At 44.3% G+C, this 24,596-nt stretch overlaps 1 protein-coding gene across 1 annotated transcript in view; it reads left to right on the plus strand.

The window, feature by feature from the left end:
* Positions 1-24,596, plus strand: part of DBN1 (drebrin 1) — a 335,364-nt gene that overhangs the window by 148,411 nt on the left and 162,357 nt on the right. Inside the window, exon 2 of the mRNA XM_053717068.1 lies at positions 17,040-17,095. Coding sequence (XP_053573043.1) covers positions 17,040-17,095 — 56 coding nt within the window. The remainder of the gene's footprint in view (positions 1-17,039; positions 17,096-24,596) is intronic.

The raw sequence follows: 24,596 nt of genomic DNA on the forward strand, positions 1-24,596 counted from the left end.
CATAGTATTTTACTATAGATGGGGAGGCCAGTCCCCCCAAGTGGACCGGGAACTGGAGTGTTTTATGGGCTATCCTGGGGGTTTTATTCTGCCAGATAAATTTGGTGCACTCGCTTTGGAATTGCAACAATAGGTGGGTGGGCACTCTAATTGGTAGGCACCTGAACAAATAGGTGAGCCGCGGGAGAAACGACATCATGAGAGAGGCTATGCACCCCATCCAAGAAATGCTCTTGTGATCCCAGGCGTTTAACGCTCGCAGGTCTGCCAGCAGGGGTAAAAATCTTTGACCATCTGCTTCAGGTCGTTAGATATCTTAACTCCAAGGTGAGTGATACACTTACTAGACCATTTGAAGTCAAATTGTCTCTGGAGGGCCAGGGTGTAATTTTGGGGAAAGCCCCACCAGTAAATTTCTGTTTTAGAGGTGTTAAGTTTGTAAAAGGAGAGAGAGCCAAAGGCCTCAAGTACATCCAAAAGTTTAGGTATTGTACGAAGTGGGTCCGCTGAGAACACCGTCACATCGTCCGCAAATAAGGCGATGCTATGCTTAGAACCCGAGAGTGTGATACCCACCAGGTCTTTGTTAGTGCGTATTGTTTCTGCAAGTGGCTCGATTGCCAGGGCAAACAGGAGTGGGGAGAGAGGGCAGCCCTGCCTCGTACCATTACGGATGGGGAATGAGGTTGAATGAAACCCCAACCCCCTAACTGTTGCCGTGGGGTTGGAATATAGGGCTTGGATCGCGAGACGTATGTCAGGGGGAAATTTGAAAACGTCTAGGGTCTCCCAAAGGTAGCTCCACCTGACCCTATCAAAGGCCTTCTCGGCATCTAGAGAGATAACCGAGAAAGGCTTGTTCATTCTTGTCGATTCACAGACTATGTTAATGAGGCGCCTAGTGTTATCTGGGCCCTCGCGATTATATATGAACCCCACTTGGTCTGGGTTAACCAGGGTAGGCAGAAGTTTGCAAATTCGATTCGCAATAAGTTTGGAATAGATTTTGATGTCCACGTTTATAAGCAAAATGGGTCTATAGTTGGGGCAATGAGAGGGGTCTTTGTTTGGTTTCGGGATCATGATGATCTCAGCCTCCAAAAATTCCCTTTTAAACCTCCCCCCTTGTCTGGCAGTGTTAAAAAACCTAAGGAGTAGCGGCACTAGTTCTTGACTGTAGGTTTTGTAAAACTGTGCAGGAAATACATCCGGGCCAGGGGCCTTAAGAGATTTAAGTCGTTGGATGACCTGTTTGACTTTCAACTGAGTGAACGGGTTAGTCAAAGACTCCTGTTCCGTCAATAGGGAGGGTAAATTTAGGGTATCAAGAAATTCTCTAATCTGTTGGGTAGAGGCGGGGGTCCCCATCTCAGTACCCTCAAGATCGTATAGTTTGGAATAGTAATCTGAGAAGCAGTCCCCTATCTGAGAGGGGAGTTTGTAAATCTTGTTGTTATAGCAGATTTGGTGTATGCGAGACGTACTGTTCCGCTGGCGCAATTTATTCGCCAGCAATGTATCTGCCCTGTTGCCTTTATAATAAAATGTCTGTTTAAGTCTTGGGAGATTTTCTTGGGTGCGTCGCAATTCTAGATGGTTAATATGCGAGCGGACAGCTAGGATCTGGGAGGACAATGCTTCCGTGACCTTGGCTCTATTAGCAGATTCGAGTAGTCTAAGCCTGCAGTGGGCCTGGGCTAGGGAAAGTCCAGCCAGTTTCCTAAGGCGAGCCTGTCTGCGAATGATATAGCCTCTGGTTACCGCCTTGATGGCTCCCCAGAGTGCGTCATCGGCAGTCTGGCCATTGTCGTTGAATTGGATGAGGTCTATAAGGTCTCTTCTCAACTCCTCCCTGAAGGGGATTTCCGCTAGGATGTTGCCATCTATAGACCATCTATTTTTATGAGGACAAGGGTCACTAATTTGTAAGTCCGCAAGTACTGGATCATGGTCGGACCATGAGCACAGGGGAATGCTGGATTGGAGCACTGAGTCCAAAGTCCCAGCTGAGCAAAATATATGGTCCAACCTAGAGTAGGTTTTGTGGACCTGGGAGAAATGAGTGAAGTCCCTATCCGTGGTGTGTAGAGACCGCCAGATGTCATAATATCCAAATTCAGTCATGATCGATTTGAATCGTGTGGATAGAAGGGTTAGTTGGGAGGAGGACCTAATAGGGTTTAGTGCCTTTCGGTCAAGTTCAGTATCCCAAATCATGTTATAGTCCCCTGCTATTATGACCCTGCCTTGTTTATGCTGGTCTATCAGCCTCAGTATTTTCCTGAGACAGGCAGGCTGTTGAGAATTGGGTAAATACACTGAGGCAAGGGTATGTGTGACATGATCCAACTTACAGACTACTATCATGAATCTGGCCTGGGGGTCCCTGAGTACCTGTATTTCCTCATAAGCTATCCTCCTGTGAATCATGACAGCAGTCCCCCGAGCCTTCTTTGTGAAGGGAGAGCACTCAATTGTCGTGTATGATCGAGAGTGGAATCTGTTGGGGGAAGCTACCAGCCAATGTGTTTCCTGTAGAAACGTCAGGGTTGTGATGACGTAACATACGAGAGAGTAAGCTCCTCTTGTAGGGAGAATTTAGGCCTCTAGAGTTGTGTGTGCATATTCGTAAGTGGGACATTCTCCACCTCTGATTCAGGGAGGAATATGGGCGGGGGAACTGTCTGGGAGACCCAGTCCGTCCTCCTAGTGAGAGGTGTGTAAGGGTCGGGGAGTAAGGGTAAGATTGTCACGTAGTAGGGAAATGTACTGACAGCACAGGTGGAAATAGTCCACCTAGTTGGAACCCTGGCGTGGGTTAACCAGTGGGGGGGGGGGGGAGCTAAGAGCGAATGTATGAAGAGGGGAACTGGAAAGTCCAGCCCCACTCGGAGAACTAGATAAATAAGCATTAGAAAGGTAAATCAAAGTGCAAGTGAGTAAATTTCAACCTATGTGCCCGAAAAGGGCATAACCTAAACAAACTAATCCAGGTGAACATAGAAACCTGACAAGGAACATTAAGTGCAATACAATCAGAACACACGAGCATAATATAAAGAGCAGAATGTAGTCGCTTACAATTTATATGAGCATATATTTCAGTCAATACGGGCCCCACTCATTATTACTTCAGTGCAACCACATAGGGTAAAGGGAGTAAAAATAAGAGCACTTCGCCATGTCATGACCATGGAACGCCAGGCAAAGTGAATGCGGAGGCCAGGTATATAGCATTAAGTTGTATAGAAAATAGGAAGTACCAAGGCCTGTCATGAGGTGGCGAAATGCGGTCCCACACCCCCAGTGGTTGTGATTTTTAGTACAATACCCATCTCACTCTATAATCCCAGAAAATAGCAACAAAGGGCATTGAGGGTAGAAGTAAGCATATGTATATATGGCTTGTGAGACATGGTGGATATGCTGGACTGGCAAAAAAGAACAATAAGCATAATTAACTGTCTAAACACATAAACCTAACACATATGAAACCATAAAGTCTGGTCAACGGGACCGTGGGGGGTATGAGTCAGGCCATACCATCAAAGTACATCTGCTCTACTACATAGCACAATAGGTGGGCAGAAGTGGGCGTTTTGTAGCTTGCCAGGTTCCTGAGATGCGGCAAAAGCAATTGCCGCTTATCATGAGGACAAAGTCTCCACTTGAGTAGGGTCCAATGACTGAAGTGTTTTCAATCTCTTCGGTCTTTGTTCTTTCACCGACCACTCGGGCGCTGAGACTCTCAATTTAGATTGGATCACGGGGGGTCCCCTGGAGTCTACCGCCATAAGGCCCCACTGAGCCAGGAGAGCAGTTCCTTGAGATAAAGAGGTTACCGTGAATGGTTTGTTGTCCTTTGTGATTATTAGTTTAGTAGGGTAACCCCATCTGTACTTGATGTTTTCCCTACGAAGGATCTGTGTGACCGGCTGGAAGTATCTACGGTGTTGTAGAGTATGTGCGGATAAGTCGGGCAGCAGCTGTATGTCCTTAAACTTCTCTGATATCTGCGGTTTCCGAAAGGCCGCCTGCATGAGCCTGTCCTTGAATGGAAAGCTATGGAAACAGACTATGACGTCCCTCGGTTTCTCTTGTGAGACCGTTCTAGGTCGTAAGGCTCTATGAGCTCTTTCCATGGTATCATTAAGTCCATCTGTTGGGCCCAGCAGGTCTCTAAAGAGGTTTTTCAGGAAGGTTTGGATCTCTGCAGGCTGGATATCCTCCGTGATTCCTCTAAATCTTACGTTGTTTCTGCGAGCCCTATCCTCCACATCGGCAAGTTTAAATTCTAGTTGGCTGATCTGGTCTGCCAGAGATTCCGAATATGCCAGCAAGTTGGTATGATCGGTGGCAAGGTCGTCCTGTTTCCTTTCCAGGGAGTCCACCCTGTCCCCAATTTCAGAGATGTCCTTGCGGAGTTCAGCATGATTGCGCTGAATTTCCTTAGTGATGGAAATAGTTTGGTTTGCCAGCATTTTTTTAAGGGTCTCCTCCGTTATTAGGTGTTGTGATCTGACATGAGGCGTAAGATCAGGTTGGGAGCCATCCCCAAGGGATTCAGAGTCACTCTGGTCCTCAAGTAGATCTTCATTCCGGTCTTTAGTTGGTTGCGTAAAATGGTCCCGTACCGTTTTCTTTACTGAACCTGGTGTTTTCAGGTGTCTCTTAGTGTTATGAGGCATTTTCAAATGAGAGGGGAGTGTCCTATACTAACAGTTGAACCTAGATTAGAGATTGCTAAGAAGACATATAAGCCCAGCAGGTTGACAAATTGGAAAAAGGAAATTACACATGCACAATAGTATTACATGACTGAGTGGGGCCGAACGTCCACTTATGACCTCTATCTCCCCATGACGGCGTTTATGAGCAGAACTCTGCCCTACGACTCTGTGTAATTAGCCTAAGACGCCGACCTACGTGGAGACAGGGGCCCAGTGGAGCCTATTGCAAATCAACTTACGTTTATAATGAAACACCTTGGTTAAACCTGGGAGGAATATTCCCCCTCGGACCCAGGGAAAAAAGGGGGGATATGACCTGTTGGAAGGGGAAAAGGAAAGTGGAGGCGACCAGCCTGCGTGAGCAGACCGGAAGGGAGGGGTCCGGAGGGGAGGATTTAGTGCGAGCAAAAGTGTTTAACACTCAAATGATTTTACCAGTGTATTAGTATAGGAAAACACTATGTACCTTGAGAGAGGCGTCCCCTTCGGACTCAGGGAAAGAGGAGTACGACCCGAAGGAAGGGGAAAAGGAAAGTGGAAGTGACCAGCCCGCGTTAGCAGACCGGAAAGGGAGAGTCCAAAGGGGGGGGGGGGGGTTCTGCCAGATAAAGTAAAGTCAATACACAAATGAACTCAACAGCAGGGAATATGCAGAACAGTGACTCCTGCAGGTCAGAGCGCAAGGCGAGAAGCCAAGGTTGCTTTCTCTATTAGCTGACAAATTTCAAAAAGAAAAAGCGCGGTGACCCAGCAAGAGAAACTGAGAGCAAAACAAAATATTGTCACATGTTCTGAAAAGGAAAAACTGCAGGTTATGTAAAAACACTACACTCTGTATTATGTACAAATTACAGAGACACCTGGACTGTCGCAGCAGCCTTTGATCTTGTATTGTGTAAATTTCAGTCACTTTATGTCCCAGAAGCAACCTCAAGGAGCACTTGGGCTGCAATTATAGTTTATCAGCTCAGAAGAGTTGTAGAGGCCCTCACCACTTCACAAGTGTTGTCCCAAAAGGCCAGTTCTTTCCTAACGTGAGACAAGGAGTTTGGTATATAGAGGGAACTATGGGGAAGTTTGCAAAGGGGCCCAGTAGCTGAGGTTACAAGGACTGCGTGTGCTAACTCTGGGTTGCTCAGTGACAGTAAGTCTCAGAAGCTGCAGAGGGGGCCGGGTAGTGTAAGCTGCCCTAATGAGTATAGGTCAGGGCTGTATGTCTGTTACGTTTCTTCCCTAGAATACTGAAACGTACAGGAGTGTTAAATTGTTTGATTCTAGCTATTCACTTGTACCTCAAACACAATTGTAATGTAAGTGAGAGGTATTTGAGCAAGTAGCGAAATAATATATTTCTCATATGGTATTGAGCAAACAAAAGTTGAATATGGAGTAATTTGTCTCTAACGTACAGAAATGACTCACAAGTTGCAATAAGTAAATGATAACTTGTGATAAGTATAATGTCACTGTTAACTCTCAACTTGTATTTGTTGATATTTTATATCAGAGCAATCAGCGGTATAATCAACAATTCAAAATGCTCGAGCGTTCTTGTTTGTAAGAGTTAATGAGCAGTTAACATCAGTAAGTTGGTGTTAGAGATGAGAGGTAAGAGTAGACAATAGATAAGTCACTATACTTATGAGAAGCAGCTACTAATACTTGCGGTTATCCGGAGATAGAGCCAGGAAGCTTTCAGAGATGCCGCTCACTTATTATAGTCCAGTAAGTGCGGCAGGTTTGGAACTTATGGTATCGGGTGTGAAGTCAGTCGGAGGAGAGAGGATGACTGAATCCCTGCAGCTTGAACAGGTAACGCTGAGTCGATGTGCTGTGCTGCTGCAGTGTAGACAGAGCCGGGCCGAGTGACGTCACGATGTGGCTGGCTCGGAGGCTCTCAGAGAAACGCTGACAGGCCCCTCACAGGAACCGTCTGTTTAAGTCGAAGGCCAAAGGTTTCCGTCTGTTTCCTGGCTTGCAGCTGTGGGCAGTGAGATGTTGCCGCCGGTCGGGCGGGTCTGCGGCTTAATAGGTATGGTAAGCGGGCCTGGAAGAGCACTTCCCCCTTCTCCTTCAGATCAGGTCGCAACACTCCCGAGCAGCAGGGCACCTCTCAAGATGGCGGACTTTCGCGCCAATTCTGCCGAGGAATGTCAGGCCGGGATATACAGGGTCAGCTGGCTATGGTCAATTACATACGGAGTAGGCCTGGTAATATGGCCATAGAGGGTGGAAGCTCCGCTGCCGATTGAAGGGCTCCAAAGGGTGATGCCTCCAATGCCGGGTGCAGGTGAGATTTGCCGCTGGATCCCCAGCGATGAATATGGAGGGCTGATTAACCTCTCAGTCTGTTGGCTTAACAGCAAACTTGTGCTCCGGAGCGGGTCCCCGGCCCTCCGGAGCAAGCTTATAGTACCTCTTTGGTGATAGGTGTTAAGCGGGTCCAATTTCAGCAGCAGTCGGATGCAAAGCTCGAGAGCAAGTCTACTCTTTCATTCTATTTCTCCACTAGTACCACTATGTAGAGTTACTTTCCCTACATACAATTAAGCCACTTTACGCTAAAATATCAAGGGTTTTATAGATTATATAACACTTTTAGTCGCATAGGAGCCAGGAGCTTTCCTAACACACGTCTTGTCCTGTTGGCAGTTAGCTTCGCCCCCCCTTGTAACAACATTTAATGAGGGACACTGGCAAATTAAAATATCCTAAAAAAAACATTGGGGGATACTACAGAAAGACCCACTATTGAAAGAGGCCATTGGTAACACTCCTGATGTGATCTACAAAAAGAATCAAAACTTTAACTCTGTCTTAGCTCCCAGTGTGATTAGTAGGAAAAATAAGAAGACAGTCCAAAGAAATAAAATAACTACATCAGTCGTAAAGGGCTTTCACAAATGCTTTAGAAAGAACTGCGTATGTTGTGAATACACACCATTCTAAAAAATACAATAAATTCGCAATAAAAACAGATGAATTGGAAAAATTCCCAATAGAAAAATTGCTCAATTGCAAGTCAGACTATGTAGTATACATGGTGGAGTGTACGTGTAAAAATCCATTAAGGTATATAGGGCGCACAAAAACAAACCTCAAAACTAGATGTCTGGAGCATATTAAAAATATTGAAGCAGGCTGTCGAAATACTCCTTTTTATTCAACACTTCTGTCAGGTACATAATAAAAATGAATTTTATATAAAAGCGATAGAACAAGTGAATATAGGGAACAGAGGGGGCAGTAGATTGCTAGAACTGAGAAAAGGGGAAACGTTCTAGATTTTTACATTAAATACACTGAAACCTAATGGGCTAAAAAGAGACAGACTTAGCAGCCTTTTTTTTAGCTCCTAAAACTTCTATGTGGTCCCCTACATCAAACAACTAAATATATAGACAGAAGAATTTAAACACATAGATAAAGAGAGGTCCGTTATCAACTTTCATAACCAACTGTTTTTTCTACAATTGTTTTTATATATATGCCATTATGTTTAACCTTATTGGCGTTTGTTACATGAGCTGATTTTTATGTATATGGGAAAATTTCTTCCGTTTTAAAATTCCCCCATTCCCCCCCCCCCCCCTTTTTTTTTCACATATATATATTTTAATAACCATTTTTATCTTAATTTATAAGTATGGTTTTAGCAATAATTTTACCCTTGACAATAAGGGAGATAACGGTTCTAAACTTAGAAATCATAATTAGTGGGCAAATACCTAATGAGGTGACATGTCAGACATACTTAAAGAATATAAAGCATTGAATGCCTATAGAAAATGCAGCAATACCCTAGGAAACAATATGAAAAAATAAGAAAATTGCTTATAAGCTATACATTATATATACTTTGTTTAATAGGTGACAAAAATGAATTTACATGCGTTTTAAGTAACAGTGTTTATTTGTATTCACAGCTGAAATTTATTAGACAAGTTACACAATGAAAAACTCAGTGTAATGAGTGAAATACAAAGATATCACTGATGAGAAAGTTTTACTGCAAGGAAAACTTGTAAATAATAGTAATCCGCATAAGATAAGAAAAGATAAGATTCTATTCAGTTTTGTCCCTAAGTTTTTATATGTAAGATGTATCGAGTCCACGGATTCATCCGTTACTTGTGGGATATTCTCCTTCCCAACAGGAAGTGGCAAAGAGAACACACAGCAGAGATTCTCTTCTCTGGTGGTTGTCTCAGGATCACCTGTCTCAGGGAATGTGTTTCCGCAGACCAGAGTGGATCATCGTAACGACCGACGCCAGTCTGTTGGGCTGGGGTGCAGTCTTGGACTCCCTGAAAGCTCAGGGCTTATGGTCTCGGGAAGAAGCTCTTCTCCCGATAAACATTCTGGAACTGAGGGCGATATTCAACGCGCTTCAGGCATGGCCTCAGTTAGCCGCGGCCAAATTCATCAGATTTCAGTCGGACAACATCACGACTGTAGCTTACGTCAATCATCAAGAGGGAAGGAGTTCCCTAGCAATGATGGAAGTAACCAAAATAATCAGGTGGGCGGAGGATCACTCCTGCCATCTCTCAGCAATTCACATCCCAGGAGTAGACAACTGGGAGGCGGATTTTCTAAGTCGTCAGACTTTTGACCCGGGGGAGTGGGAACTCCACTCGGAGGTATTTGCCCAGCTGACTCAACTATGGGGCACTCCAGAATTGGATCTGATGGCGTCCCGTCAGAACACCAAGCTTCCTCTTTACGGGTCCAGGTCCCGGGATCCCCAGGCGGTGCTGATAGATGCTCTAGCAGCGCCTTGGTCCTTCAATCTGGCCTATGTTTTTCCACCGTTTCCTCTCCTCCCTCGTCTGGTTGCCAGAATCAAGCAGGAGAGGGCTTCAGTGATTCTGATAGCGCCTGCGTGGCCACGCAGGACCTGGTATGCAGACCTAGTGGACATGTCATCTGTCCCACCATGGACACTACCAATGAGGCAGGACCTTTTAATACAAGGTCCTTTAAAGCATCCAAATCTAATTTCTCTGCGTCTGACTGCTTGGAGATTGAACGCCTAATTCTATCAAAGCGTGGTTTCTCTGAGTCGGTTATTGATACCCTGATTCAGGCTAGAAAGCCTGTCACCAGCAAAATCTACCATAAGATTTGGTGTGAATCCAAGGGTTACTCATGGAGTAAGATTAGGATTCCCAGGATATTGTCCTTTCTCCAAGAAGGATTGGAGAAAGGATTATCAGCTAGTTCCTTAAAAGGACAGATATCTGCTTTGTCTATTCTTTTACACAAACGTCTGGCAGAGGTACCAGACGTTCAAGCGTTTATAAACAGGCTTGATTCTGACTAAAGCCTGACTAGACCTGTGGCTCCGCCATGGAGTCTGAATTTAGTTATTTCAGTTCTGCAATGGGTTCCTTTTGAACCTTTACATTCCATAGATATTAAGCTTTTATCTTGGAAAGTTTTGTTTTTGGTAGCTATCTCTTCTGCTCGAAGAGTTTCAGAGTTATCTGCTTTACAGTGTGATACACCTTACCTTGTTTTCCATGCAGATTAAGGTAGTTTAGCTTACCAAACCCGGTTTTCTTCCTAAGGTTGTGTCTAATAAGAATATTAACCAGGAAATTGTTGTTCCTTCTCTGTGTCCTAATCCTTCTTCGAAGAAGGAACGTCTCTTACACAATCTTGATGTGGTTCGTGCTTTAAAGTTCTATTTACAAGCAACTAAGGATTTCAGACAAACACCTTCATTTTTTGTTATCTATTCTGGTAAGAGGAGAGGACAGAAGGCGACTGCTACCTCTCTTTCCTTTTGGCTGAAAAGCATCATCCGTTTGGCCTATGAGACTGTTGGCCAGCAGCCTCCCAAAACAATTACTGCTCATTCTACCAGAGCAGTGGCTTCCACATGGGCTTTTAAAGATGAGGCTTCTGTTGAACAGATTTGTAAGGCAGCGACTTGGTCTTCGCTGCATACTTTTTCCAAATTTTCCAAATTCGATACTTTTGCTTCTTCGGAGGCTATTTTTGGGAGAGAGGTTTTACAAGCAGTGGTGCCTTCCGTTTAAGGTACCTGTCTTGTTCCCTTCCTTCATCCGTGTCCTAAAGCTTTGGTATTGGTATCCCACAAGTAAAGGATGAATCCGTGGACTCGATACATCTTACAAGAGAAAACAGAGTTTATGCTTACCTGATAAATTACTTTCTCTTGTGATGTATCGAGTCCACGGCCCGCCCTGGCTATTAAGTCAGGTAGCTTTTTTGATTAAACTACAGTTACCACTGCACCCTATGGTTTCTCCTTTTTCTTCCTAACCTTCGGTCGAATGACTGGGGGGTGGAGCTGGAGGGGGAGCTATATGGACAGCTCTGCTTTGTGCTCTCTTTGCCACTTCCTGTTGGGAAGGAGAATATCCCACAAGTAAAGGATGAATCCGTGGACTCGATACATCACAAGAGAAAGTAATTTATCAGGTAAGCATAAATTCTGTTTTTGCCAGACACAAAGATGGCGGCGACGGTGTAACTATATAGAACATTGAGCCAATAGACGCTATATAAGGCAGATAGGAGGGAGGAGGCCCCTACCTCTGACGAAGCAAACAATCGTGTTGCGAAACGCATAAGGCTCCGCCCCCCGCCACACGTACTGCCCGATACTCGACTGACACTGGTAGTATTCAGCACGTTGTATCACACAGAGTTGTGTGATCGTGTCTAACTGCTACCAGGTGTGGAGTGGGCCTAGATTTCTACAATACATAGCAGCTCAATAACGGAGGGAGTGTAAGGTATAAATATCATATACTGGTCCCATCAGTTCGTGCTGCATATTTTATTATAGCCATACCATTTGACTTTTTTACTATTTATATGTGAATTTACATGTTACTGTATAAACTTATTTTTAAATACACCTCATGTACTACGTTTTATGCTTGCCCCTGTATACCCCACACGCACCCTGGCTCTGATAGTGGATTAAGTTTCACACTAACGGTCTGGAGATACAGAGACTATACTGTTATAACCTAGGAGCTGAAGGATCAGAGTGGGAAGGTGAAAAGGGAGAGCAAAAGGAGACATCGACCATACCAACTATAACAAGTGTCTTATCTATACCTCGTATCTGATGAGGTTAAATCACGTGAGTGGTTCATTTTTATTTTGTCCTGTCCATACTATTGGTACAAACAGGCTTCACTAGGAGTGCCTTTCTTGTGCGCTTCTCTATCCTTTATTGTTTCAGAAACCCACTGGGAGGATCCACTTGTTCAAGAGGACTCTCTCTTTACCAGAAGAAGCAGCAGATAATACACAGGCACTTGGGAACTGTTACAAGATTTGTCACAAACTGACTCTGTTGTACACAGCCCACAGACTTAAAAGGCTTATCGTGCTGGACAGTATGTGTGTGTGTGTGTGTGTATGTATGTATATATATATATATATATATATATATATATATATATATATATATATATATATATATATTTCTCCAACATAGGTGTGTCCGGTCCACGGCGTCATCCTTACTTGTGGGATATTCTCTTCCCCAACAGGAAATGGCAAAGAGCCCAGCAAAGCTGGTCACATGATCCCTCCTAGGCTCCGCCTACCCCAGTCATTCTCTTTGCCGTTGTACAGGCAACATCTCCACGGAGATGGCTTAGAGTTTTTTAGTGTTTAACTGGGTTTGCTATTGTGGCGCGCAGAGCGCTTTGGTTGAAATCTTGGTCGGCTGACGCGTCTTCCAAGAACAAGCTACTAAACATTCCTTTCAAGGGGAAAACGCTGTTTGGCCCTGACTTGAAAGAGATTATCTCGGATATCACTGGGGGTAAGGGCCACGCCCTTCCTCAGGATCGGCCTTTCAAGGCGAAAAATAGACCCAATTTTCGTCCCTTTCGTAAAAACGGACCAGCCCAAAGTGCTACGTCCTCTAAGCAAGAGGGTAATACTTCTCAAGCCAAGCCAGCTTGGAGACCAATGCAAGGCTGGAACAAGGGAAAGCAGGCCAAGAAGCCTGCCACTGCTACCAAGACAGCATGAAATATTGGCCCCCGATCCGGGACCGGATCTGGTGGGGGGCAGACTCTCTCTCTTCGCTCAGGCTTGGGCAAGAGATGTTCTGGATCCTTGGGCGCTAGAAATAGTCTCCCAGGGTTATCTTCTGGAATTCAAGGGACTTCCCCCAAGGGGGAGGTTCCACAGGTCTCAGTTGTCTTCAGACCACATAAAAAGACAGGCGTTCTTATATTGTGTAGAAGACCTGTTAAAAATGGGAGTGATTCATCCTGTTCCACTAAGAGAACAAGGGATGGGGTTCTACTCCAATCTGTTCATAGTTCCCAAAAAAGAGGGAACGTTCAGACCAATCTTAGATCTCAAGATCTTAAACAAGTTTCTCAAGGTTCCATCTTTCAAGATGGAAACCATTCGAACTATTCTTCCTTCCATCCAGGAGGGTCAATTCATGACCACGGTGGATTTAAAGGATGCGTATCTACATATTCCTATCCACAAGGAACATCATCGGTTCCTAAGGTTTGCATTCCTGGACAAACATTACCAGTTCGTGGCGCTTCCTTTCGGATTAGCCACTGCTCCAAGGATTTTCACAAAGGTACTAGGCTCCCTTCTAGCGGTGCTAAGACCAAGGGGCATTGCAGTAGTACCTTACCTGGACGACATTCTGATTCAAGCGTCGTCCCTTCCTCATGCAAAGGCTCACACGGACATTGTCCTGGCCTTTCTCAGATCTCACGGCTGGAAAGTGAACGTGGAAAAGAGTTCTCTATCCCCGTCAACAAGGGTTCCCTTCTTGGGAACAATTATAGACTCTTTAGAAATGAGGATCTTTCTAACAGAGGCCAGAAAAACAAAACTTCTAGACTCTTGTCGGATACTTCATTCCGTTCCTCTTCCTTCCATAGCTCAGTGCATGGAAGTGATCGGGTTGATGGTAGCGGCGATGGACATAGTTCCTTTTGCGCGCATTCATCTAAGACCATTACAACTGTGCATGCTCAGTCAGTGGAATGGGGACTATACAGACTTGTCTCCGAAGATACAAGTAAATCAGAGGACCAGAGACTCACTCCGTTGGTGGCTGTCCCTGGACAATCTGTCTCAAGGGATGACGTTCCGCAGACCAGAGTGGGTCATTGTCACGACCGACGCCAGTCTGATGGGCTGGGGCGCGGTCTGGGGATCCCTGAAAGCTCAGGGTCTTTGGTCTCGGGAAGAATCTCTTCTACCGATAAATATTCTGGAACTGAGAGCGATATTCAATGCTCTCAAGGCCTGGCCTCGGCTAGCGAGGACCAAGTTCATACGGTTCCAATCAGACAACATGACAACTGTTGCGTACATCAACCATCAGGGGGGAACAAGGAGTTCCCTAGCGATGGAAGAAGTGACCAAAATCATTCTATGGGCGGAGTCTCACTCCTGCCACCTGTCTGCTATCCACATCCCAGGAGTGGAAAATTGGGAAGCGGATTTTCTGAGTCGTCAGACATTGCATCCGGGGGAGTGGGAACTCCATCCGGAAATCTTTGCCCAAGTCACTCACCTGTGGGGCATTCCAGACATGGATCTGATGGCCTCTCGTCAGAACTTCAAAGTTCCTTGCTACGGGGCCAGATCCAGGGATCCCAAGGCGGCTCTAGTGGATGCACTAGTAGCACCTTGGACCTTCAAACTAGCTTATGTGTTCCCGCCATTTCCTCTCATCCCCAGGCTGGTAGCCAGGATCAATCAGGAGAGGGCGTCGGTGATCTTGATAGCTCCTGCGTGGCCACGCAGGACTTGGTATGCAGATCTGGTGAATATGTCATCGGCTCCACCTTGGAAGCTACCTTTGAGACGAGACCTTCTTGTTCAGGGTCCGTTCGAACATCCGAATCTGGTTTCACTCCAGCTGACTGCTTGGAGATTGAACGCTTGATTTTATCGAAGCGAGGATTCTCAGATTCTGTTATCGATACTCTTGTTCAGGCCAGAAAGCCTGTAACTAGAAAGATTTACCACAAAATTTGGAAAAAATATATCTGTTGGTGTGAATCTAAAGGATTCCCTTGGGACAAGGTTAAGATTCCTAGGATTCTATCCTTCCTTCAAGAAGGATTGGAAAAAGGATTATCTGCTAGTTCCCTGAAGGGACAGATTTCTGCCTTGTCGGTATTACTTCACAAAAAGCTGGCAGCTGTGCCAGATGTTCAAGCCTTTGTTCAGGCTCTGGTTAGAATCAAGCCTGTTTACAAACCTTTGACTCCTCCTTGGAGTCTCAATTTAGTTCTTTCAGTTCTTCAGGGGGTTCCGTTTGAACCCTTACATTCCGTTGATATTAAGTTATTATCTTGGAAAGTTTTGTTTTTAGTTGCGATTTCTTCTGCTAGAAGAGTCTCAGAATTATCTGCTCTGCAGTGTTCTCCTCCTTATCTGGTGTTCCATGCAGATAAGGTGGTTTTACGTACTAAACCTGGTTTTCTTCCAAAAGTTGTTTCTAACAAAAACATTAACCAGGAGATTATCGTACCTTCTCTGTGTCCAAAACCAGTTTCAAAGAAGGAACGTTTGTTGCACAATTTGGATGTTGTTCGCGCTCTAAAATTCTATTTAGATGCTACAAAGGATTTTAGACAAACATCTTCCTTGTTTGTTGTTTATTCAGGTAAAAGGAGAGGTCAAAAAGCAACTTCTACCTCTCTCTCTTTTTGGATTAAAAGCATCATCAGATTGGCTTACGAGACTGCCGGACGGCAGCCTCCCGAAAGAATCACAGCTCATTCCACTAGGGCTGTGGCTTCCACATGGGCCTTCAAGAACGAGGCTTCTGTTGATCAGATATGTAGGGCAGCGACTTGGTCTTCACTGCACACTTTTACCAAATTTTACAAGTTTGATACCTTTGCTTCTTCTGAGGCTATTTTTGGGAGAAAGGTTTTGCAAGCCGTGGTGCCTTCCATTTAGGTGACCTGATTTGCTCCCTCCCTTCATCCGTGTCCTAAAGCTTTGGTATTGGTTCCCACAAGTAAGGATGACGCCGTGGACCGGACACACCTATGTTGGAGAAAACAGAATTTATGTTTACCTGATAAATTTCTTTCTCCAACGGTGTGTCCGGTCCACGGCCCGCCCTGGTTTTTTAATCAGGTCTGATAATTTATTTTCTTTAACTACAGTCACCACGGTACCATATGGTTTCTCCTATGCAAATATTCCTCCTTAACGTCGGTCGAATGACTGGGGTAGGCGGAGCCTAGGAGGGATCATGTGACCAGCTTTGCTGGGCTCTTTGCCATTTCCTGTTGGGGAAGAGAATATCCCACAAGTAAGGATGACGCCGTGGACCGGACACACCGTTGGAGAAAGAAATTTATCAGGTAAACATAAATTCTGTTATATATATATATAGTTTAAAATCCTCCACTAAGCACAAAATATAGAGATAATATTTATTGTATAGTCCATTAACAAATCCAGACAAGCAGAAGGCTTGCTTTTCCCACATAAAACCTCTGAATACATTGTTTCCAATGCAGCAAAGGATTATGCAAATGAGATTCACAATGACTCACTTTTTTACTTCAGCCTGCTTTTTAGGCAGGCTTCCCTCTCCATCTCCAAAATACCGTCAGATATACATAGAAATATGTATTTAAGAATAAATTCTATTTGAAGAACATTGGAATGTGAAATATTAATATTTCATGTCAGGTTAGTGCACTTGAGAAAATGTGATTGGTTTGTGCATGAGTAATAGGTGTCGTTCCCCCCCCCCCCCCTTTTTTGTGTGCTTTATTTAAGTCTATATGGGTGAATGTGATAATACCGTTGCAATATTTGGACTTTTTACTTTAAACTTGTAATATGCGCGCTACCCGACACACCAAAAAAGCCAAAGTCTAGCGGTGTTGACTTAATGTTGTATTGGGGAATTGTGGCATCTGAGACCTTGGTTAGACAACACTTGGTAGAGGGTGTTGACATTTTACCCTTATATTTTGTTTGATCACTTTACATATATGTTTGTCTGTTTAGAGTTACATTTTCATTGTAATGACCCTGTTAAAAGTATAAATGACTGTGTTATGTTACTGTGAGATACACATATACTTGCAGTGTACTGATAAAACTAAAAAAGGTAGAGTGCTGATTCTGTGCCTTACATAAACCAGAATCCACTGTACATGGGCATTCCACCTGAAGATAAGGAAATATGTTTGATATTGTATGTTTACCGTAGAACTATAGAGCTAAGAATGCACTCCCCATTGCATCTTTTTGAGGTGAATATAACAAGCTCTTTATCTTCTCTTGCAGGGCATTGTATACATATGAGGATGGCACAGATAATTTGTCATTGGCGGCGTCAGGAGGCAAGTAATAAAACTCCTATATGTATAGACTTAAAGGCATACCTTTCATAATTGTGACAATACTTGAAATCTGTACACCATATCTGATGCCAACTCAACCATGTTTTTTTTTTTTTTTTTTAATAGACTGCTAAATATTAAAATGATACTATATGTATATGACTGTTATATTTAGACTCTATTGTAATTTAGAACTTGTTCACCACACAAATACAAGCATTTGCCAAATTACTAATATAAATATCATATTCCTTACATGATGTGGTCACTCTTTTACTAGGATGTACTGCAAATAAAAAAAAAAAGCACAATTTTTTTTTGTTGGTATTACCAAAACAGTTATTATGTCACTTTACAATGAAAAGGGTCATTTTGTATTATACAATCTGTGCTGAAATTTCATATTTAGCTTCGTATGACTTTGAAACGCTGTAAGAATGTGAGATACAGCGGTACCTGCTCTTATCTGCTGTCACATACTAATTGTCTACTTTGGGAATGATGAAAAGTCTGCAGGTTCTTTATAATTGCTGCTCCAAAACATAGTTTTCTTTCTAAGTCATATTTTTTTATATAGAATTTCCAAGATAGCGGATTTGTGTTAGATATATTCTTCTGGAATATGTCATGGTTATAGCCTGTTTTTAAAAGTAAGTATAGTGTTTTTCTTGTTATGGTTATGAAACTCAGTAGACACATTTTATAAATTCAAGGAGACCTTCCTCGGTGATCGTGACCACGGACGGCAGCCTGCTGGGCAGCATTCTGGAACTCGTTAAAAGCTCAGGGCTTTTGGACTCGGAAAGGAGTCTGCTCTTCTCATCAACATCTTGGAGTTGAGAGCGATTTACAATGCTTTATTGACTTGGCCTCAGTTGTCCTCAGCCCAGTTTATCAAGTTCCAGTTAGACAACATAACCTCTGTGGCTTACATCAATCACCAGGGAGGAACTCTGAGTTCCTTAGCCATGAAGGAGGTTACTCGGATTCTTCAGTGGGCAGAGACCCACAATTGCTGTCTACCTGCCATCCACATTCCACGAGTAGACACCTGGGAAGCGGATTTTCTGAGCAAACAGACTTCATCACGGGGAGTGGGAACTTTATCCGGAGGTGTTTTCCAGCTTAGTCCTCAAATGGGTGGTGCCGGAGTTTGATCTGATGCCGTCCCTCAGAATGCACAGCTTCCAAGGTACGGTTCAAGGTTGAGATCCGCAGGCCGTTCTGATATATGCTCTGGTGGTTCCTTGGGTTTTCAGGTTGGCATACCTGTTTCCTCCGTTTGCTCTCCTTCCACGAGTCATTGCTTGTATCAAACAGGAGATGGCATCAGTGATTCTAATGGCCCCTGCGTGGCCTTGCAGGATCTGGTTTGCAGACCTAGTGAAGATACCATCTCTCCCACCTTGGAGACTACCTCTGAGGAAGACCCTCCTGATTCAGGGTCCCTTCTTTCATCCAAATCTTGTTTCTCTGAAGCTCACTGCTTGGAGATTGAATGCTTAATTCTGTCTAAACTTGGTTTTCTCCAACATAGGTGTGTCCGGTCCACGGCGTCATCCTTACTTGTGGGATATTCTCTTCCCCAACAGGAAATGGCAAAGAGCCCAGCAAAGCTGGTCACATGATCCCTCCTAGGCTCCGCCTACCCCAGTCATTCTCTTTGCCGTTGTACAGGCAACATCTCCACGGAGATGGCTTAGAGTTTTTTAGTGTTTAACTGTAGTTTTTATTATTCAATCAAGAGTTTGTTATTTTGAAATAGTGCTGGTATGTACTATTTACTCAGAAACAGAAAAGAGATGAAGATTTCTGTTTGTATGAGGAAAATGATTTTAGCAACCGTAACTAAAATCCATGGCTGTTCCACACAGGACTGTTGAGAGCAATTAACTTCAGTTGGGGGAACAGTGTGCAGTCTCTTGCTGCTTGAGGTATGACACATTCTAACAAGACGATGTAATGCTGGAAGCTGTCATTTTCCCTATGGGATCCGGTAAGCCATGTTTATTACGATTGTAAATAAGGGCTTCACAAGGGCTTATTAAGACTGTAGACTTTTCTGGGCTAAATCGATTCGTTATTTACACATATTTAGCCTTGAGGAATCATTTTATCTGGGTATTTTGATATAATAATATCGGCAGGCACTGTATTAGACACCTTATTTCTTAGGGGCTTTCCCAAAGCATAAACAGAGCCTCATTTTCGCGCCGGTGTGGCGCACTTGTTTTTGAGAGGCATGGCATGCATTCGCATGTGAGAGGAGCTCTGATACTTAGAAAAGACTTTCTGAAGGCGTCATTTGGTATCGTATTCCCCTTTGGGTTTGGTTGGGTCTCAGCAAAGCAGATACCAGGGACTGTAAAGGGGTTAAAGTTTTAAAACGGCTCCGGTTCCGTTATTTTAAGGGTTAAAGCTTCCAAATTTGGTGTGCAATACTTTTAAGGCTTTAAGACACTGTGGTGAAAATTTGGTGAATTTTGAACAATTCCTTCATGTTTTTTCGCAATTGCAGTAATAAAGTGTGTTCAGTTTAAAATTTAAAGTGACAGTAACGGTTTTATTTTAAAACGTTTTTTGTACTTTATTATCAAGTTTATGCCTGTTTAACATGTCTGAACTACCAGATAGACTGTGTTCTGAATGTGGGGAAGCCAGAATTCCTATTCATTTAAATAAATGTGATTTATGTGATAATGACAATGATGCCCAAGATGATTCCTCAAGTGAGGGGAGTAAGCATGGTACTGCATCATTCCCTCCTTCGTCTACACGAGTCTTGCCCACTCAGGAGGCCCCTAGTACATCTAGCGCGCCAATTCTCCTTACTATGCAACAATTAACGGCTGTAATGGATAATTCTGTCAAAAACATTTTAGCCAAAATGAACCCTTATCAGCGTAAGCGTGGCTGCTCTGTTTTAGTTACTGAAGAGCATGACGACGCTGATATTAATATCTCTGAAGGGCCCCTAACCCAATCTGAGGGGGCCAGGGAGGTTTTGTCTGAGGGAGAAATTACTGATTCAGGGAACATTTCTCAACAGGCTGAACCTGATGTGATTGCATTTAAATTTAAGTTGGAACATCTCCGCATTTTGCTTAAGGAGGTATTATCCACTCTGGATGATTGTGAAAAGTTGGTCATCCCAGAGAAACTATGTAAAATGGACAAGTTCCTAGAGGTGCCGGGGCTCCCAGAAGCTTTTCCTATACCCAAGCGGGTGGCGGACATTGTTAATAAAGAATGGGAAAGGCCCGGTATTCCTTTCGTCCCTCCCCCCATATTTAAAAAATTGTTTCCTATGGTCGACCCCAGAAAGGACTTATGGCAGACAGTCCCCAAGGTCGAGGGAGCGGTTTCTACTTTAAACAAACGCACCACTATACCCATAGAGGATAGTTGTGCTTTCAAAGATCCTATGGATAAAAAATTAGAAGGTTTGCTTAAAAAGATGTTTGTTCAGCAGGGTTACCTTCTACAACCAATTTCATGCATTGTCCCTGTCACTACAGCCGCATGTTTCTGGTTTGATGAACTGATAAAGGCGCTCGATAGTGATTCTCCTCCTTATGAGGAGATTATGGACAGAATCAATGCTCTCAAATTGGCTAATTCTTTCACCCTAGATGCCACTTTGCAATTGACTAGGTTAGCGGCTAAGAATTCTGGGTTTGCTATTGTGGCGCGCAGAGCGCTTTGGTTGAAATCTTGGTCGGCTGATGCGTCTTCCAAGAACAAGCTACTAAACATTCCTTTCAAGGGGAAAACGCTGTTTGGCCCTGACTTGAAAGAGATTATCTCTGATATCACTGGGGGTAAGGGCCACGCCCTTCCTCAGGATCGGCCTTTCAAGGCGAAAAATAGACCTAATTTTCGTCCCTTTCGTAAAAACGGACCAGCCCAAAGTGCTACGTCCTCTAAGCAAGAGGGTAATACTTCTCAAGCCAAGCCAGCTTGGAGACCAATGCAAGGCTGGAACAAGGGAAAGCAGGCCAAGAAACCTGCCACTGCTACCAAGACAGCATGAAATATTGGCCCCCGATCCGGGACCGGATCTGGTGGGGGGCAGGCTCTCTCTCTTCGCTCAGGCTTGGGCAAGAGATGTTCTGGATCCTTGGGCGCTAGAAATAGTCTCCCAGGGTTATCTTCTGGAATTCAAGGGACTTCCCCCAAGGGGGAGGTTCCACAGGTCTCAGTTGTCTTCAGACCACATAAAGAGACAGGCGTTCTTACATTGTGTAGAAGACCTGTTAAAAATGGGAGTGATTCATCCTGTTCCATTAAGGGAACAAGGGATGGGGTTCTACTCCAATCTGTTCATAGTTCCCAAAAAAGAGGGAACGTTCAGACCAATCTTAGATCTCAAGATCTTAAACAAGTTTCTCAAGGTTCCATCGTTCAAGATGGAAACCATTCGAACTATTCTTCCTTCCATCCAGGAAGGTCAATTCATGACCACGGTGGATTTAAAGGATGCGTATCTACATATTCCTATCCACAAGGAACATCATCGGTTCCTAAGGTTCGCATTCCTGGACAAACATTACCAGTTCGTGGCGCTTCCTTTCGGATTAGCCACTGCTCCAAGGATTTTCACAAAGGTGCTAGGGTCCCTTCTAGCGGTGCTAAGACCAAGGGGCATTGCAGTAGTACCTTACCTGGACGACATTCTGATTCAAGCGTCGTCCCTTCCTCAAGCAAAGGCTCACACGGACATCGTCCTGGCCTTTCTCAGATCTCACGGCTGGAAAGTGAACGTGGAAAAGAGTTCTCTATCCCCGTCAACAAGGGTTCCCTTCTTGGGAACAATTATAGACTCCTTAGAAATGAGGATTTTTCTAACAGAGGCCAGAAAAACAAAACTTCTAGACTCTTGTCGGATACTTCATTCCGTTCCTCTTCCTTCCATAGCTCAGTGCATGGAAGTGATCGGGTTGATGGTAGCGGCAATGGACATAGTTCCTTTTGCGCGCATTCATCTAAGACCATTACAACTGTGCATGCTCAGTCAGTGGAATGGGGACTATACAGACTTGTCTCCGAAGATACAAGTAAATCAGAGGACCAGAGACTCACTCCGTTGGTGGCTGTCCCTGGACAACCTGTCACAAGGGATGACATTCCGCAGACCGGAGTGGGTCATTGTCACGACCGACGCCAGTCTGATGGGCTGGGGCGCGGTCTGGGGATCCCTGAAAGCTCAGGGTTTTTGGTCTCGGGAAGAATCTCTTCTACCGATAAATATTCTGGAACTGAGAGCGATATTCAATGCTCTCAAGGCTTGGCCTCAGCTAGCGAGGACCAAGTTCATACGGTTTCAATCAGACAACATGACGACTGTTGCGTACATCAACCATCAGGGGGGAACAAGGAGTTCCCTAGCGATGGAAGAAGTGACCAACATCATTCTATGGGCGGAGTCTCACTCCTGCCACCTGTCTGCTATCCACATCCCAGGAGTGGAAAATTGGGAAGCGGATTTTCTGAGTCGTCAGACATTGCATCCGGGGGAGTGGGAACTCCATCCGGAAATCTTTGCCCAAGTCACTCAGCTGTGGGGCATTCCAGACATGGATCTAATGGCCTCTCGTCAGAACTTCAAAGTTCCTTGCTACGGGTCCAGATCCAGGGATCCCAAGGCGGCTCTAGTGGATGCACTAGTAGCACCTTGGACCTTCAAACTAGCTTATGTGTTCCCGCCGTTTCCTCTCATCCCCAGGCTGGTAGCCAGGATCAATCAGGAGAGGGCGTCGGTGATCTTGATAGCTCCTGCGTGGCCGCGCAGGACTTGGTATGCAGATCTGGTGAATATGTCATCGGCTCCACCTTGGAAGCTACCTTTGAGACGAGACCTTCTTGTTCAGGGTCCGTTCGAACATCCGAATCTGGTTTCACTCCAGCTGACTGCTTGGAGATTGAACGCTTGATTTTATCGAAGCGAGGATTCTCAGATTCTGTTATCGATACTCTTGTTCAGGCCAGAAAGCCTGTAACTAGAAAGATTTACCACAAGATTTGGAAAAAATATATCTGTTGGTGTGAATCTAAAGGATTCCCTTGGGACACGGTTAAGATTCCTAGGATTCTATCCTTCCTTCAAGAAGGATTGGAAAAAGGATTATCTGCAAGTTCCCTGAAGGGACAGATTTCCGCCTTGTCGGTGTTACTTCACAAAAAGCTGGCAGCTGTGCCAGATGTTCAAGCCTTTGTTCAGGCTCTGGTTAGAATCAAGCCTGTTTACAAACCTTTGACTCCTCCTTGGAGTCTCAATTTAGTTCTTTCAGTTCTTCAGGGGGTTCCGTTTGAACCCTTGCATTCCGTTGATATTAAATTATTATCTTGGAAAGTTTTGTTTTTGGTGGCAATTTCTTCTGCTAGAAGAGTTTCAGAATTATCTGCTCTGCAGTGTTCTCCTCCTTATCTGGTGTTCCATGCAGATAAGGTGGTTTTGCGTACTAAACCTGGTTTTCTTCCGAAAGTTGTTTCTAACAAAAACATTAACCAGGAGATTATCGTACCTTCTCTGTGTCCGAAACCAGCTTCAAAGAAGGAACGTTTGTTGCACAATTTGGATGTTGTTCGCGCTCTAAAATTCTATTTAGATGCTACAAAGGATTTTAGACAAACATCTTCCTTGTTTGTTGTTTATTCCGGTAAAAGGAGAGGTCAAAAAGCAACTTCTACCTCTCTCTCTTTTTGGATTAAAAGCATCATCAGATTGGCTTACGAGACTGCCGGACGGCAGCCTCCCGAAAGAATCACAGCTCATTCCACTAGGGCTGTGGCTTCCACATGGGCCTTCAAGAACGAGGCTTCTGTTGATCAGATATGTAGGGCAGCGACTTGGTCTTCACTGCACACTTTTACCAAATTTTACAAGTTTGATACTTTTGCTTCTTCTGAGGCTATTTTTGGGAGAAAGGTTTTGCAAGCCGTGGTGCCTTCCATTTAGGTGACCTGATTTGCTCCCTCCCTTCATCCGTGTCCTAAAGCTTTGGTATTGGTTCCCACAAGTAAGGATGACGCCGTGGACCGGACACACCTATGTTGGAGAAAACAGAATTTATGTTTACCTGATAAATTACTTTCTCCAACGGTGTGTCCGGTCCACGGCCCGCCCTGGTTTTTTTAATCAGGTCTGATATTTTATTTTCTTTAACTACAGTCACCACGGTACCATATGGTTTCTCCTATGCAAATATTCCTCCTTAACGTCGGTCGAATGACTGGGGTAGGCGGAGCCTAGGAGGGATCATGTGACCAGCTTTGCTGGGCTCTTTGCCATTTCCTGTTGGGGAAGAGAATATCCCACAAGTAAGGATGACGCCGTGGACCGGACACACCGTTGGAGAAAGTAATTTATCAGGTAAACATAAATTCTGTTTTTCTGAGTTGGTCATTGAGACCATGATTCAGGCTCGCAAGCCTGTTACTAGAAAGATTTACCATAAGATATGGCGTAAATCTTTATTGGTGTGAATCCAAGGGCTACTCC

This window comes from Bombina bombina, chromosome 6 (genome assembly GCF_027579735.1).
Source record: "Bombina bombina isolate aBomBom1 chromosome 6, aBomBom1.pri, whole genome shotgun sequence".
Classification (NCBI taxonomy): Eukaryota; Metazoa; Chordata; class Amphibia; order Anura; family Bombinatoridae; genus Bombina; species Bombina bombina.